Source organism: Corella eumyota, chromosome 4 (assembly GCF_963082875.1).
Source record: "Corella eumyota chromosome 4, kaCorEumy4.1, whole genome shotgun sequence".
NCBI lineage: Eukaryota > Metazoa > Chordata > Ascidiacea > Phlebobranchia > Corellidae > Corella > Corella eumyota.
Genome location: NC_137493.1, coordinates 14,111,134 through 14,128,231, shown reverse-complemented (window position 1 = coordinate 14,128,231; position 17,098 = coordinate 14,111,134). Strand labels below are relative to the sequence as shown.

General features: G+C 29.3%; 2 protein-coding genes across 3 annotated transcripts; one reads left to right on the top strand and one right to left on the bottom strand.

Annotated features, from left to right (window-relative positions):
• Positions 1-1,265: 1,265 nt before the first annotated feature.
• LOC145750669 (tetraspanin-8-like) lies at positions 1,266-5,065 on the top strand. Its single transcript, XM_082566747.1, has 7 exons — positions 1,266-1,527; positions 2,035-2,173; positions 2,514-2,566; positions 3,001-3,144; positions 3,454-3,543; positions 3,978-4,064; positions 4,146-5,065. The coding sequence occupies exons 1-7, from the start codon at positions 1,477-1,479 to the stop codon at positions 4,335-4,337; spliced, it is 756 nt and encodes a 251-aa protein (XP_082422873.1). The 5' UTR covers positions 1,266-1,476; the 3' UTR covers positions 4,338-5,065.
• A 360-nt stretch (positions 5,066-5,425) lies between these two features.
• On the bottom strand, positions 5,426-17,098 carry LOC145751269 (delayed-rectifier potassium channel regulatory subunit KCNS3-like). Of its 2 annotated transcripts, none has more exons than XM_082567376.1 (14): positions 16,482-17,098; positions 14,822-14,936; positions 13,548-13,717; positions 11,454-11,557; positions 10,804-10,846; positions 10,358-10,478; positions 9,881-9,959; positions 9,380-9,523; positions 8,336-8,570; positions 8,043-8,167; positions 7,665-7,864; positions 7,447-7,526; positions 6,904-7,079; positions 5,426-6,840 (listed from the first exon to the last, which is right to left on the bottom strand). In XM_082567376.1, exons 1-14 carry the CDS (start codon positions 16,988-16,990, stop codon positions 5,855-5,857), a joined length of 3,087 nt encoding a protein of 1,028 aa, XP_082423502.1. In that variant the 5' UTR covers positions 16,991-17,098; the 3' UTR covers positions 5,426-5,854. The 2 variants fall into 2 exon arrangements, with proteins under 2 accessions (XP_082423502.1, XP_082423503.1); XM_082567377.1 differs by lacking the exon at positions 16,482-17,098 and adding an exon at positions 15,332-15,413.

The window sequence follows — 17,098 nt, the reverse complement described above, 5'->3', positions numbered from 1 at the left end:
TATCTAAATTTTTGTTTATTAATATTATTAGCTTATTAAATCTGGTACAAGGGAAGATTATTATTTATGGGTGCGCATTTTTCAATGCTAAATAAAATGTACATGGAATAAAAAATATTTACAATTTTGAATTATTTTTAAAATTTTTAGAATATTTTTTCAATAGACAAACTTTTTTAATTAAAAATTAAAATAAAAATTTTCATACAAATCTATATGAACTGAAATACTTAATTTTGTGTTAAAAAATAAAGCAATATCCTATTAATTAGATTACATGTCCCATTTAATTTCTAAGCAAAATCAAATACATGTATTGTCCAAATTGTGGCACACTATGGCTCGCTGCACATATAATAATGTGTTAATGTGTTGTGACGTCAGTGGTAGTCTGCCCTAGTATGGGTTACACGAGAAAGTATAATAGCTACCCCGTCGTGCATAAAATTAGAGCTACAGTGTCAAGAGTTTAGATCAAATATTGTTTTAATGTAAAAGCAAAGCAGTCAGTTGAAGTCTAAAGTTTGCATTAGTCTGTGTTTTGGTTAAAATGTATATGTAAATTTTAATGACAGAATAAAGTGTCGTTAAGTTTGTTTTAAAGTTATTTAAATCGTTTATAAAGTTAAATATACGTTTTATTTAACATTTTAAGCAACAGGCATTATTTAGGGTCGAAGGTTAATTGCATTTTCAGATTTATGTTTTTTTATTTCATATGTTTCAGGCGGTTAGGTATTACCCTAAGTTTGTAAGCCTTTAGGTTATACATAAGTTTAATCTAAATTGGAAAAACAACCCTATCCGAGATATTGAAGCAGCAACTATATTAATAACACCAGCATGCTAAAATCACACATAACAGCATATAATAGATAATTAATTGCTTTACCCTATTGACGTATATATCCTTTGGCATTAAGAGGTCCTTAAACTGTAGGGTGTTTAATTAGTGCTTCCTGAGTCAATATTAAAACATTTCAAGTATATTTCGTTAGTTGATTTAGATAGGTCAGATTCAAAAGCAATTTTATTTGTTTGTTCAATTGCATTGTATCGTAAATACGAAAACACTTACAGAGTTAATATAGCCTTGCAATTATTATGGGAACACATCCATATCAAAGAGACATTTAATTAAAATTCGAAACCAGAAAATGCAATAAATTTCGAAGGGTACTTTTTTGGATAGCGCGAAAAAAAATAACATAAACGATAAAGTTAAACATTAAAGTCAATTTAAATACGCTGGGACAAAGGCTAAAGCAGTTAAACTGTAGTTCCGGCTTTATGTAGATAGCAATGCAACGTTTGATCAAATATTAAATTCTTTTTAGAGCGCTTTTATATAAAGGAGGGCGAACTGTTAAAATTGGTCGCTGGGCTAACGTAATTTTTTTTGTATGTGTAAATGTTGTATTGTATTAAATAAAATGTATTTAGTGTTTAAATTATAGGCTTGTGTAATAGAATAAAATGAATTCTTGTTTGAAATACTTTTTCGTGGTTTTCAACTTGTTATTTTTGGTAAGTGCAATATTTATTTAACTAAATTAAAGTTACTTTTAGATACGTTTTGATATATAAAACTTGCTAGTACCTTGACTTAGATTATAAATTTATATAATTTATTTTAAAAATTGCATCGTGTATTTTTCATGATTTACAAAATTGTTAGAACCGTAGAATTAACAATAATTTTTTTAATTATTGTAATTTAAAACAATGATATTAACCATATCATTAAATAAAGTTATTATTTTGTTAAGTTTGGCAGTTCATATAAATGTGTTTTTTTAAAAAACTGTAAAACGAATACGCAAATTATTCCGTAAAAGTAATGACTTAACAAGCAAATTGCATTAAAACGGCATAAGGCAACTCGAGACAGGATTAGAGTAACTGATGTTGCTCTATATGTTTAGGTCGCCCATTCGACCTTCCCACATCGAGGATAAGGACATATACAAAAATATATATATATTAAAATTTTAAATCTATTGAATTTTGGTCTAAATTTGTTTTTGTTTTCAGATTGGTGGTTTATTGTTTGTCGCGTTTTCATTATGGCTTAAATTTGCACCTTTAATTCGTGACGTCATGGTAATACTACAAAATGAACCTGTAGTGATGTACACTATCATGGGGCTAGGGGCTTTTATGACATTAGTGGGTAAGTGACGCAATATCTCAAGTTACAACTGTAACCGTTTTATTACCCGATAAATTAATTTCATGTTTCGCGAAGATTTTGTGAGCTTGCAAAAAACACTTTACCGAAAATAAATTTTGTCGAAAACTATGATAAGAACGGTATTTTATTAAAAATATGACACTTTTATTTACCCCTCTTTTCCCCTAACCCATTCACTAAAAAAATCGCTTTAATTTCTAAAAATGATTGTCCTTAACTTTGGTAAGTCGTTTTCTAAGATTTGGATTTTTCAGGAAAATGTTTATTTGGTCAAATGGTTTTTGGTAATTCGAAAATATAACACGTGATTATGTTTTAGGTTTGTGCGGTACTTGTGGTACAATTTACAAAAAAAAATGGCTGCTCGGGGTGGTAAGTTAAAAATTTAAAAATAAATGGCTTCCAGTTTGTTTACTAATTTCAATTTACAAAATTACCTAATAAAAAGCACATATTTTAAATGGACAAATTTTTACAAATTGTGGGGATGTATTTGTTAAACGTGAACTAAGTGGACGCAATTTTGTTTTAAAGGGTGTGTTTAAGCTACTTCTAAGCAGTAAATAGTGTAGTAATAGTAAGAATTGAACCCAACACCTTTCGGCCAGTAACTCAAGACCATGACCAGCTTGCCAAATAGTTATTAAAAAGTCAAAAAATTAGCATACAAAATTTAACACACATTTACGATATTTGGCACACACCAAATTTTTGACACGTATTTACGAAATTTGACACCTACTAAAATTTGATACACATTTTGACACCTTATTAAATCAAAAATTAACTTACCTTCTGATTTTCAGTTCATTGCACTTGTTGTATTCTTCCTTGCGATCGAGATATTCGTTGTAGTATACGGAGTTATAAATAAGGATGCTGTTTCTGAACACTTTGACGATGTTTGGACCAACTTGAATAATGCGACTAAATTTCAAGTTCAAAGAGACGTAAGTATTTTTGTTAGAAATTAAAACCATGTTGTTATTTTTTAACACTTTATAAATAGGTTTGTAAAAATACATTAAAAAACCCCGTGAATATATTTTAAAGAAATTATGTTTTTTTAATTTTTGTAATTTTTATTTTTAGATTTTATATATTTAAAAGTATATGTTAACTACAAAATTTTCGTTTTTTTTTAATAAATAGCATAGCTGTAGCAAATATATTTATAACATATTTTTTTACAATTTTTTTAACATTTTTTTTTTTATTTACATTCTTTTCTTATTTTTATTTTATACATTTTTTTTAAGTTAAAATGTTGCGGATACAAAAACGCTTCAGAATGGGGGGACAGAAAACCAATGAGTTGCTACAGATTTTTATTCATGATGATGTATGAGGTAATAGTAATAACGACACTTTTTTATTTAAAGAGATATATTGGGGAGTTGCGCAATTTTTGGTGATGTATATAGCACGTTAGTATGGTTGACAGTAAATTATAAAAATGGAACCTTTAAAAAATGTCTGTGGTACTTCAATTTTTAAAATACTGGAAAATGATTAACATAAAAAACAAGGTTACCCTATTTTTGTGTGACGTAGAAAGTACTAAGTAGCGTAGTAAATGTATACAAGCTAGTGCTTTCTACGTCATCACAAACAGGGCTTTTTTTGATCTATTTTTTAAATTCTATAACTTAAAAAGTAAGTTAAATTTTTTAAAGTTAAAACCATTTTTGTGTTCAGTGTCATCAACTTTATCAATTTTTGAGTAAAAAAATATTGCCAATATAGAACTTTAACAAAATAGTTTACTATTTTTATGACGTAGAGCACCTGTTATGACGTCATACTGGAGTGGCTGGTAACGAACGTTTTAGTTGTTGGCGGTGGCGCAGGCGTGGTCTTGCTGGTCGAAGTAAGTTTGTGACGTCAATATTAAAATTTTTGTGACGTCAGTTAAAAATTCTATGACGTCACTAATTTTTTTTATTTCCAGATCATTCAAATTATACTTGCAAGTCTGTTGATTCGTTCGCTCGGACTTAAAAACCGAGTCGAAAACGAGGATAAAGCGAGAACCAAACCATCAGTGACGTCACATGTTAACGAAGCTTACGAGCGCCACCCCACGCCTATAGATTTAGAGTCGATAGATGGAAATTTTAAAAACAACGATCGCGAAATTTAGTAACCAAAAATTTCAAAAATAATAAAAACTTTAGTTTTTTAAAATAAAAAAAAAAATTAATGCCAAATAAATTAAATAAAATCCGACCAATGTTTTAAAAGTAAACTTTTAGTATAGCGGTACATATATTTTTTGTTAATTTTAATGCCTAAATATCTAAGAATGATGTTTTATTGGTAGATGGCAAACTTAATGAATTGATTTTTTGAACACTGTGCTTCTAGAGATTTATGTTATATTTTTAAAACTGTTTTTTTGTATTTTTGCAAACTCACCTTGCTTGGTAATGTGTTATAAGCGCTTTAAGTAATTTGCAATAGATGTATATATTTATAACTTTTTTAAAATAAAATAGTTTTATAGCTTTGATAGTTGCATGATTACATTACATCATTGTGGTTGAGGTCACGTGGTTTATATGACGTCAGACGTACACTTGTGACGTCATGTGTTTTAAAAATATAACTTACTTACGTTTTTCAGTATATTTTTTCATTAGTGGCAACCTTTTCTTGCTTTGGTAGTTTTTCGAATAAAAACTTTTGTAGTGACGTAGTAATTGATGACGTAATGATTAATGACGTTGGAAGAGTTATATTTGTACAATCTTGATTTTGTTAAAAATAAGTTAAAGCTTTGACATTTATTAAAGTTTGTTAAAAACACATTCTAGAAACCTAAACAATTTTTTTATATTTTAATTTTCTAAAACTCTATAGTTATTACGTTCAACGCTATTACTTTATTCTAATTGATTTTTTAAACTAGTAAAACGTATATTTAACAAATACTAAAACACTTATCTTATATAAGGCAACTTAACATTTGACTTTTAGCCTAAACTAAAGCTTAATCAAATAAAGTTTCAGAAACGCGTTTTTCTTTTTTTCCAAAAAAAACGAAATCTGCTGTAGGTTCAATTTCCAACGCTTTTTTAAGCTATATTGACTAAAGCATAGTTTAAGTACAGTACTTATTCCAACATTTAAGCTACTATTTATTGTTACTAAAAAAATATTGAGACTATATTGTTTATTAATGTAATTAAATTTATATTTTAGGCTAATCGTATCTTTAAAAAGGCCGATTTTAAGAAAGGTATTTTAAGCAACATGTTAATGTAATATGAGATATAAACACAATACCAATGCGTTTCAAATTATACCCGATCAAAAATAAACAGACAACTTTAATAAATAAATAAACAAACCCTAGAAGTCAAGAAAAAAATGGCCTTAAAAACAAAAAAAAAATTGTTTGAAATAAATAATGGAACTATATCCTCACACGCGTTGAAGCGCACAGTGCAAATAAAACGACGAGAAAACCCGAATCACAGTGAGAATAAAAGTCGGGCTAAAACTGGAAAAGGATTTTGCAAACACGTTTTAAAAAGAAAAATAAAATAAAACACGAATTTCGACAAAAACAATAAAAGAGTTAAATAAATAGGTAAAATAAAGAACAAAATTTCAGAGTTTCCAATTAAATTTTTTACACCTTGTTTATCCTCAAAATCAGGGTTTCCCCATGTTTTTAAGCTCGTTTTCGATTTGATCCCCAGCGTTTTTCATAACAAGATCGATTGCTGAACTTGTGTTAATTAATTCCTGAATAGCATCGGTCGTATTTTCAAGTTCATTATCGATGTCAAAATCACGAAGCGGTGACGTCACAATAGCCGCTGGAGGTAACGATTTGGTGACGTCATTTTGTTTATCGCGTAACAATGGGTGAGTTTCGTCTTCAGAAACCTGTTTAGTGATTGTAAAAACGGTTTTGTTATTGTTTATGTTATTCTTGTTTGTTTCGTTTCCGCCATTTTCCGCATTTTCCGCCCGACCGTTCGCAATCTCGCCGTTGCATTGCGGCACCGTGCTCTCCCTAGCGGATATTAAAGGTAAAGTGTCCACACCGCCAGAAGGGGTAGGAGCCTCGTGAGTTGTAGTCACCGAACTCGAATGCGAACTCGTGTCGGGCGAGGCTTGTGAATCAAAACTTCGTTCTTTTATCATAGCTAACACTGGGGTGCGTGGAAAAAGACCCGGAGACCCGGGATCGATTCCCGTTGACGGAACGGTCATGAGGTTAAGCGATAAATTATCTGAACCAGAACTTAAAATGTCCTCGCTTACACCGCTAGCGGCGCTTAAAACCACCCCGGTGTCGTCAGAAGAACACCCGTCCAAGCTTGCGAAAGAATCGGTCGAGTCGTTTCCTGACGTCATCGTTCTCAACCTTGGCGCTTGTGACGTCATACGCGGTTGGTACCTAGGAGGGGGGTTTACCTCTTCTACGAACCCAGGTATTATGTTGGGGGAATTTTCGTCGGGGTAAGCGCTCAGCTCGTAACCGGAGTCGAATTCCTGAGCTCTAGCCTGCCCCCAGCGGCTGTGATGCGGAACCACCACTTTAGAAGGGGTCATAACCTTGGGGCGGGATTGTGATTGGTCGTCGACGTATGGAAGGTCGTCACGTGACGAGAAAACCACTTCAATCGAATCTTAAAACAAAATAAATTAAATTTACAAATTGTGAAAAACGCTATTTATGACGTCATAATTACCCGCCGCGTTGTTTTGATTCGCATTGTTGTTGGTGATGACGTCACCGATGTCGTCATTTCTTCGATCTACGTTAACAACACAAACCTCGTCGTCGTTTTGCTTGACACCGCCGTTGGACCTGTGGAACGACGCTGATTGGTGGATTGGGGTCACGTGAGTAGAGTCGTCATTTAATCTAAAAGTTAGTTTATTTTAAAATAAATAAAAATTACCTTGACCTTTATCAACTTATCTCATGTATTCTCAATGTGAAAAGATCGACTACACGACTTAAACATAGAGTAACATTTGTTACCCCAACCAAGTCTCGAGTTGCCTTTGGCAGTTCAGGATATTAATGATATACCTGTCCGCTAATTATAAGCTGCTGGTTAAATATTGGCTCAGCATAAGGTTATAATGTTAAAACGCCTTACTCGAGGGCGCTACAGCATGAGAGCAGTGGAGATCAAACCCATTTAAAACGTTAATAAAAAACTTTACACATGTCACAACTGTAAAGTATTTTGTTAAACTCTTACAAAACAATAAAAAATATTCACCCTAATGTTTCAATTTCTGTGGTTTTGATATCGTTTTCTATTTTTCCCGCATTTGTAGTTGAACCCACAACCTCAATTGACTAAAATATTAACAAATAAGTTATATAAAAGCTTGAAAAATATACACCTAATTACAATACAATCTATAAATTATTTAATTTAAAAATTTCGAAGGTAAAATTTTAAAAAACTAAGAAAAAATATTAAACTTATAATACCTCTGCAAAAACATCTCTCAAATTCATTGTAACTATGCTTCCATTTTTCTTTGCACTTGCAAGTGCTTCCCTTCGTTTCAAAGCTTTCTCTTGGCGTTTCTGCTCCTTGTAAAACTCAGAAAAATTGTTGACTATAATAGGTATAGGCAGGGCTATTACTAGTACACCAGTAATACAGCAGATAGCACCAACTAACTTGCCTAAAAAACAAAAAAATGGTCAATCTACCAACCGGAAAATAACAAAAGTTATTTAATCAAAAATAGTATATTTTTACAATTAATTTTTTTAGTTACTTTTTTTGCATAATTAAAAGAGATTCCCAATTTTTGGTTCCATATTTATTTTTAAACAAAACAACACACAAAATGTAATTACCCAGAAAGGTTTTAGGGGTAATGTCACCATAACCGACTGTCGTCATAGTAATTGTGGCCCACCAAAACGAGGCAGGAATACTTGAGAAATCTTTGTTTTCAACTTTCTCCGCAAAATAAGCGAGACTAAAATTAAAATAAGTATAAAGAAAAACTTAAAAATAAAACTGTTAGAATTTGAATTATGATCCAATTTTATTTATTATTATACATAAATTATAATATTTTAAATACTTAAAACATAAAAACAATATTCCATGTTACATAGTTTTCAACTTTGACAGCGTTACTTACCTTGAAAATATCATAATTCCAATTGCAATGAACAACATAAGAAGCCCTAATTCGTTATAACTTCTTCGCAAAGTATACCCAAGACTTTGCAAGCCAGTCGAATGCCTTGCTAGCTTTAGAATTCTCATAATTCGCATGATTCTAAAAATTTGTATTATTCTTCTCACGTTTTGGAATTGTAGAATTTGGGAGTTCGATTTTGTGAGAAATATGGTGATGTAATATGGCAAGATTGCTAAAAGATAAGAAGAAAACAAATATTAACAACTCACCAGCAAGGTTTGGCAATTGTTTTAAGTTACACCTTTGTCTAACAACTAGCCTAATTTTGAAAATTCTTGTCGACATAAAAATACACCAAAAAATATTTTAGAGTTTGCACCATCTACTTTATTTTAATTTTGGAATGACTTGCAGTTTATGGTACTCCAACGAAATTTTTAACTTTAAAAACCATTTTTTTTTTATTTCATGACCAATTTATTTGAAATATATACTTGTACACTCTAACGCAGTATATACCCTAAAAATATAAACTTTAACTTAAAACCCTAACACAACAATTACTATTATGTCTAATGATAAGTTATTATTAGTTTACTATTACGTTTCTTTTACGGTCCAAATTTTTTAAGCATTTTTAAACTACGAGAAATCCAGTAATATATTATATTTATTTGTATATATCTTTATCCTCGATATGGGAAAGTCGAATGCGCAACTTAAACATAGAGTAACATCAGTTACTTCGACCCAGTCTCGAGTTGCTTGTGGTAGTTTAGGATAGTATAAATTATAACTGCATGGTAATATAATTGATTGGCGCCTTACCCAAATTGATTGGCGCCTTGACGCTACAGCATGAGATTAGTGGGAATTAAACCTAAGATCTTATGTGTGATGTAGCAAGCGTTTTTACCACTAAACCACGCGGCCCGTATAATATGTTTAAGATATCCTATTTAAAAATATGGCAAAACTGGTGGTTGTATTGACATCAAAAAAGTTTCATAATTAATCTATATTAAGTAGTTAACAACAAACCTAGCAAATCAATTATATTCAGGGGTCCCTTGAAAAACTTCCATTTGTTGGGTGAAGACATAAAACGAAGTAGATATTCCATTGTAAACCAAGCAATACAAACACTTTCAACATGGGCTAACTGTATATTATCTTCTCCATCATCTTTAAATTAAAATTAAAAAAATTAACAATCAAAAAAAAATTTAAATACCAATTTTTTCACGAATTTTTTAATATTTTTTTCTTTTTCTTTTAAGTATAAATCAAATACAGTTTCCCTTTAAATTATTTATAGTTCCACGACTGCATTGCGATTTTTAATAATATTATTAAAATAAAAAAACAAAAAAAATAATTTCAAAACATAAAAAATTTATAATGTTATATTATAAAATATTCTTTACATAAACCAAAACTATTAAATTTGACCCGATATGAATATAGATAAAATGGTTGTTAAAATTGTCAAAATTTGCTAACATTGTTAAACTAAAAAAAGTAATTATTTATTTAACTTACTCTGGAGTTCAGGTAAAGTGTTTAAAGTTAAAGCAACAGTAGAAAGAACAATGAACAAAATAGAAATTATGGCAATCACCTAAAAATTAAAAAAAAATTATTAAACATAAAAAAAAATTATATTATACAAATTATATTATATATACGCAAATACGTTAAAAAGACATTTTAAAAAGAAAAATAGGTATTTTATTTAATTAAATTAATAGATAAATATTCTGTGCATTTTTAACTTCGACACAAAATTAAAATAAGCGAAAAAAGTTGACATTTTATTTTGAATTCTTTTAAAAAAGAATAATTTTTTTAAATACGTTAAAAATGCTTTTCAAAAAAACAAAAATGTTTATTTTATTTAATTAGTTTAATAGGTAAATCTTTTGTGTACTATTTTTTACAAAATTAAAATTAGCAAAAAAAATTGAAATTTTAAATAAAACTTTTAACAAATAAAAAAATATTTAAAAGTAAGACAACCTTTGCTGCCATAGACGAGTTGGGCTTTTCCATTAAATCCCAAACTGCGCGACGACGTTCTGCGCAACACATGCCACGAAAGTCATCACCCTGCCTCTCCCGGATAGCGTCTGCTTCGCGACTAAAAATGAGAATAATTTTTTTTATTTTTTTATTTTTAAATTTTGTAAACATTTTTACCAAGAAAAAGTTGGTTGCAAATTGTAAAAAAAATATTTTATAGTTTTAAAAATGACAACTTTTACAACAGGTTTTATAAATTTTAATTAAACAAAAGTATGTTTTTTTCTATAAAGACAGAGACCATCAAAGATTTTAAAAAGATGACCCGAACAAAAATACACTTCAGTACAAAGTTTTTAAAATGCATAAAAGCCTTTTTTTATTGAGCTTCTTATAAACTCACGTCAACTCATTAAATATTTATAAAAAAGAAAACTTTTTACCGTATTTCTTCGAGAATTTGCTCCTTTTTCGAATGATAACGACCTAAACAACAAAAGTAAGGGATATTACAGGTAATAAGTGACTTATTAAGCTTAAGATTGTATAGGTCATCTAAAATTAATTTTGTTTTTGAAATATAACACATAATGGGTCCTTTGCAAAGTTAAAGAGCAAATACATAAATGCGTAAAATTTTCGCAAAAATTATAAGCCAAGATTCTGAATAATTTATGATTTTAGTGGCAGCTAAATTAAATTCAAGGTGGAATATTTTAAATAAAGAAAGTGCGTTTGGTAAAAGATAATAATGCTTAAACAAAGTTAAATAATTTAAGAAAATTATTTACAATAACATTTAGCTAATAAAAACTTTATGTATGTTCTTATGTGTTTACAATAAAAAACAAATCCTTATTTGCAAAAAAAAAATACTTAAAAATAAACAATCTATAGCATTCCAAATTGTGTAAATAAATTTATTTTTAAATTGTTAAAAAATAAAAGTTAAATATCGATTTTTTAAAAAGTTAAAGTTTTTTTGAATCAAAAATAATTTAAAATTTTTGAAATTAAAAAGTTTTTAAATTGGATAAATAAATTTTTTTAAATTTTTTTTTTATAATTTTAAAATCAATAAAAATGAAATCACCTTGACAGCATGATTCCAGGTATATATCATCGACTCCCCAATATTCTAACTCGGTACTGAAAGCCAAAGCACAAACATCTTCTGGCATATGTAATTTACCCGTTCTAAAATATAAAAATAAAATTCAGTTTCGCAAAAAATATAACATGCAAAATTTCTAAAATTAAAATTAAGTAGCTGTTTTTAAATAAAAATATATATTTTTAATTAAAAGCACATTTAATATGTTAATATTAACAATTACAATTATTGCATTTTATCAAAATTTGGCACATTTTATTAAAAAACAGTATCTAAACTTTTTACACACTTAATTAATAAAAAAAAATATTTAATTTCGATAATAAAAATTCTTTTAGGCAATATTTTTTTTTAGAGTCTTTAGGCAATATTATTTCTATTTGTTTGTTAAATATTTTGACTTCCTTGTCATATAAAACTTCCTTGTGTTTCAAATTCAAATATTAAACAGTTTTAGTAAAAACAGTCCTGTTTATACAAGAAGTTTAACGGCTAAAATATATTAATAAACATTTTTCCTTTTTTTCTTTAAATTGTTATGTTACATAGTTTTGCAATTTTGTAATATAGCACGTTAGTATAGTTGAAAATGAATCACAAAATGGCTTTAGAACCTTTAAAAATGTTTGTGGTACTAACAGTTTAATTTTAAAAATACTGGAAAATAATTAACATAAAAAACAAGGTTACCCTATTTTTGTGTGACGTAGAAAGTACTTAGTAGGGTAGTAAATGTATACAAGCTAGTGCTTTCTACGTCGTCACAAACAGGGCTTCTCTTTTCTTTTTTTTAATTAATTTTAATTTTTTTTTTTAAGTTGTATAACTTAAAAAGTAGGTGAAATTATTTAAAGTTAAAATCATTTTTGTGTTCAGTGACATCAACTTTATTAATTTTTGAGTATAAAAAGATCGCTAATGAATCACGACATTAAAATCCCGCGAAAATAAAATTCTCCTGTCTAAAACAAAGCCCGCGGGAGACCATATTTTTCTCTGTGACGTCATAATCTGTATAATCATGTATATTTGTTCAAGTGTCGCAAATAGTAGGCTATTGTTAAATTCATTAAAAATTAGACTGTGAAACGTAACATGAAGATTTATAGTGTATGGAACAAACGTTACAATACATAGCTTAGTTTAACAAAGATCAGTTAAAATGTTTTAATGCTGTTTACTGTTTATAGTTCGTGACCCCAAAAGTTTTAAAGATACCCCAAGGAGATTGGTCCCAATATACAAATGTATTGACTTGGCGGTTTGTACATACATGCTATAGCGTTACAGTACAACCACGTAATATTCAGCCTACGTGACTTGCATAATTGAATATCATCATATGGTGTATAACATTAAAAATATTGACAGGGCGATTACTTTATCTAGTCCCGTGCTCTTCAACCCTTTTTCCGTGGTATACCTTTTTCAATTTTTCAAGAATTTTGTATACCTCTCAAATAATAATAAAGCAATGTTTAATTGTGCAATGTTTAGGTGGCCAGTCAAGACGTTCTATAGCTCTAATGTCTGCATATTACTTTTAAACAGTTTCAAAATTAATGTTTTTTAAATGAATACGTTTATGTTAATTCTTTTCTTTCTGTTTTCTTTTCTTTCTTCCTGTGATGCGCAATTACGTCACATAGCGTTTTTTCTATGGAGTTAGCAGCGAAAACCTACGATTTCGCAGCTGGCACGTTAGTTTGGCATTGTGCAAATTTGCCAATTTAGTTTGCTATATAAAAGTACGTAGAACCATTTTTTGCTATCATATTTAATTGAGTTTTAAAAGCAGCCCCGATCAAAGCTGTATACCCTTAGTATACCATTTCTCAGTTGTATACACCCTGATTTTGATTTGCTATACACTTGGGTATACAGTATACCCGGTTGAAAAGCACTGCTCTAGTCAGTACACTTTAAAGTTGTCTAAAATGAAGGTTATAACAAGACAGGTAGGTAAAAAAACAAAAAATCACTTAAAAGCCCATAACAACGACACCTGTTGATAAAAATATCTGTAAATGACGTCATAGCCCTAATACTTCTTTATAAAAACTTAAACCCTACCTGTAAAAATTTAGGACTGGGTTAAAGGCGCCCGGATGGCGGTCAAAGAAATATTCCTCAATGTCGGGATTGTAGTCATCTGCTATGTTCAATATTTCGCTGACGTCAGCACATTTATGCAACTTGCCGAGACGAGTGTGGGGGAGTTTGTCTAAAGTTCCCCAACGTGCCTGCAACAACAAAGTGAATATGTACAGTTACAATATAGGTACAAACAGAATCGAATAATAAATATATACAGTAACAAAACAATAACAAATTTGCACAAAAAACAAATAAACTTCAACAACAAACATATATATACAAAACAAAATATGTATTGACAAATATGTACAGTTATTATATAAACAAAAAAGATACAATAACAAATATGTACAAAAACATACATAATCAATAATATTTATGTTATTTATTTAGTTGTTTTATGCTTGGGTAGAATTTCTTCTTCCTACATTTTTCAAAAGGTTAATAAAAACGAACTAAAAAGATTAAAAACAGCAGGCCATCATTTTACAAAGCAGCTGTGTAATATAGTTAAAACAACCTAAAAAGATGCGATTCTAAAAAAAAACTGTTTAAATAAAATACACCTGTACCAGAAAAACAAATCTATTGTTTATGGCAACCCGGACGTTATATAATTTACTGTATTAATTATAAGAACAGATTTTGCATTACATAAACCTGATTCCAGGTGAATAAAGGCCAATAACACCTAAATATAATTACCATAACCAATGAGCTGCTGTACACGTTAACATATATCTATGCACAATATGCTAGGTATATTAACCGCTGTTGGCACTTTTAAACTTTGAAAATTGCTATTTTATTGACCTTAAAATTAACAGGTAAACCCAATTACATAAGATCTTCTTTTTTTATAGGTTTTTCTCGGTTAGAAAACGGTTATTGTTTACACAAAAAATTGAAGTTATGAATGTTTTTAATTGTGGTACAATAAACATCAACCACTAAAGAAAAAAAAAATTACATTTTTTCATTAGTGAAAATGGTGGCAACTAAATCAGTTTATGGGCTATAAAGGAGTTAAATAAAATTTCGATTTTAGATCAAAATCAGTGTCTATAGGCGCTCTTAAAAAAACTAATTGCCCTAATTAAAAATAATAGAAGGTTTTTAAACGTAGGAAACGTATTTTTTTCAAAATACATCAATAATGAACCTTATTAAAAAACAACATAAAAACACAACAACAAAAATTAAATTAAGTCAATAACCAAAAAAAAACTCGAAAAACAAAATAATTTTACCTCGTGTATTATTCCGCCAATATTTAATTTTACTCGTTTCCGCCTTTCCTGGTCTTCCGGTCCCCCTCTGAGGTCCCCATCCGCCATTTTCGCAGACTGAGATTTTCTCTTTTTTCTAAAAAAAAAAAAATGAAAAAAGTTGTATATTCAGTGCATTACTCTACACTAGCATTTATATTATTATATCGGCTTAACTATAGTTTGAAGGCCACCAATTTAGCCTATACAACTTAACCAAAACAATTTTAACGGCGCGTCTAACTTGAATGTATAATAATCTCTGATATAGGTCACTAAAAATGATAATATCACATATAATAATAAAGCTGAATACCAAATCAATTGCTAGTATACAACATCATATTATAATAATAAACTCCCCTATCTAGGTTAATAAAAAGATATACAATAACAAAAACACAACATAACAAGTTTAAATTTAGCAGAAACAACTGTATTATTAGATACCATCAAATTCTTTTGATTAAAACAGATCAAACTATCACTTACATTGGGTTTTTTAGGTAATACTGTTCGCATAACCTTTGAAAGTACATTTTGATGGCACATAATACACAACTAAGCATCTGAAAATGATTTGCAATAGTAAACCTTAATTCCTGCGCTAAGTGCCCTTCTATTAGAGATAGTCATAATCAATTTGCGATATGTAGCTAACAATATTCAAGTAAGGGGGAGGTCAGGGGTGGGTATTAAAGGGGGTATTAAACATCGATAATTTAAATAAGAGAACACATAAATATATTTATAGCTATTTTGTGTTTATTCTTTGCCAATAACTTTTTTAAATATTTTTTGAATTTATACTAATTTTAAAAAGTAAAAATTTAATAAAAAAAAAAATATAATTTAAAAGTTTTTCATTTTCAAATGCATATAATTAGACATAGATTTTATTTAAAAAAATGTTATTTACATATATTGTTAAAACTGTGTCCAAAATAAATTTTTTAACTCTAAAAATTTCAACAGATTTTACAAAAAAAAGACTTCGATCGAAAATAAGTCAATTAAGAGAAGGATTTAACTCGACAACAAATTATCTTAAGTAATCCAAAAAGGTGTTTAATCGATCCGACTAATTAATCGCGCAACAGCCTATTTTATGACGTCATAACTCACGGGGGAGCAAAATGACGTCATCCACAACCCAGCTGATCGATCGATGGAGTCGCTACAGCGATTTTTGTGGGGTAATATGTTTTTACAACATGCCTAGATTGCATCAGCGATTATTTTAATAAATTGTCAAAAAAAGAAAAAAATTTAATTTTAAATTAAAAAATGAAATAATTTTTGACTAAAAATTATTTTACTACCAATATGTTCATTAAAAAACTAATCTTTGTAAGCTTTAGAATTATTTTTTTTAATAAAATAAACAACAAAAAACACTGTAATAAGGAGTAATACAATTTCTTGAAACACAAAAATAGCACATGTTATTTGGTTTTATGTTACTAAGACTGAAAGCCCGTATTTAAATTTAAAGAAAACGGGCCATAATGGATTAAATAAACAACTTTAAAATTGTAAAAAAAATCCAAACTGTGAGAATTTTTTGACCGTTATTAATGGTTAATAAAAAAATTTTATTCCATATTTTGCTCTGTTTTAAATAGGGAATCTTTATACTTACATCGTATTTTGTATTCTAGAAAATGCAGATGAAAAAATTGACGCTTTCCGACAACCAAAACGTCTTTTGAATTTGATCTCAGATCGCGCTGGAGATGAGCTAAGTATTCCATGATCAGTATATGAGCTAGTTTTTGGTATTGTTTGGTTTAGATCCACGACCTTTTCGTCCCCCGCCTCGGAAAAGCATCTTCGCCGGTACGCGAGCAAGTCTGCCGGGGTCGAGTGTTGTTTTCTTGGAGGTACGAATTGACCAGGGTAAGAGCCGACATCTCCGTTTTCCAACTTCGAAGATTTGACAACCGAATTGGCGGTATCTACACTTTCAGCGCTTCGCGAATTTAACTGATAATCGAAAAAGGTCGAATTATCCTCTTTAGAGCTTTGATTGGGTACAGGTAGTGATGCTTTCCGATAATTATACCCACAATTTGGGGTAAAAGTAGAAGGACAATCGCTCTGTCTTCTGCCACGAATTAAACGATTTTTTTCCGCCAACGAACGAGACATTTTCCAAAGTTTTTACGAATTTATTTCAATTATAAAAAGTTGAGTTTGCTCGTGTGCAAATTTCAAAATTTTCATTTTTGTAAAAAGTATAATTTATCAAACCAGTTA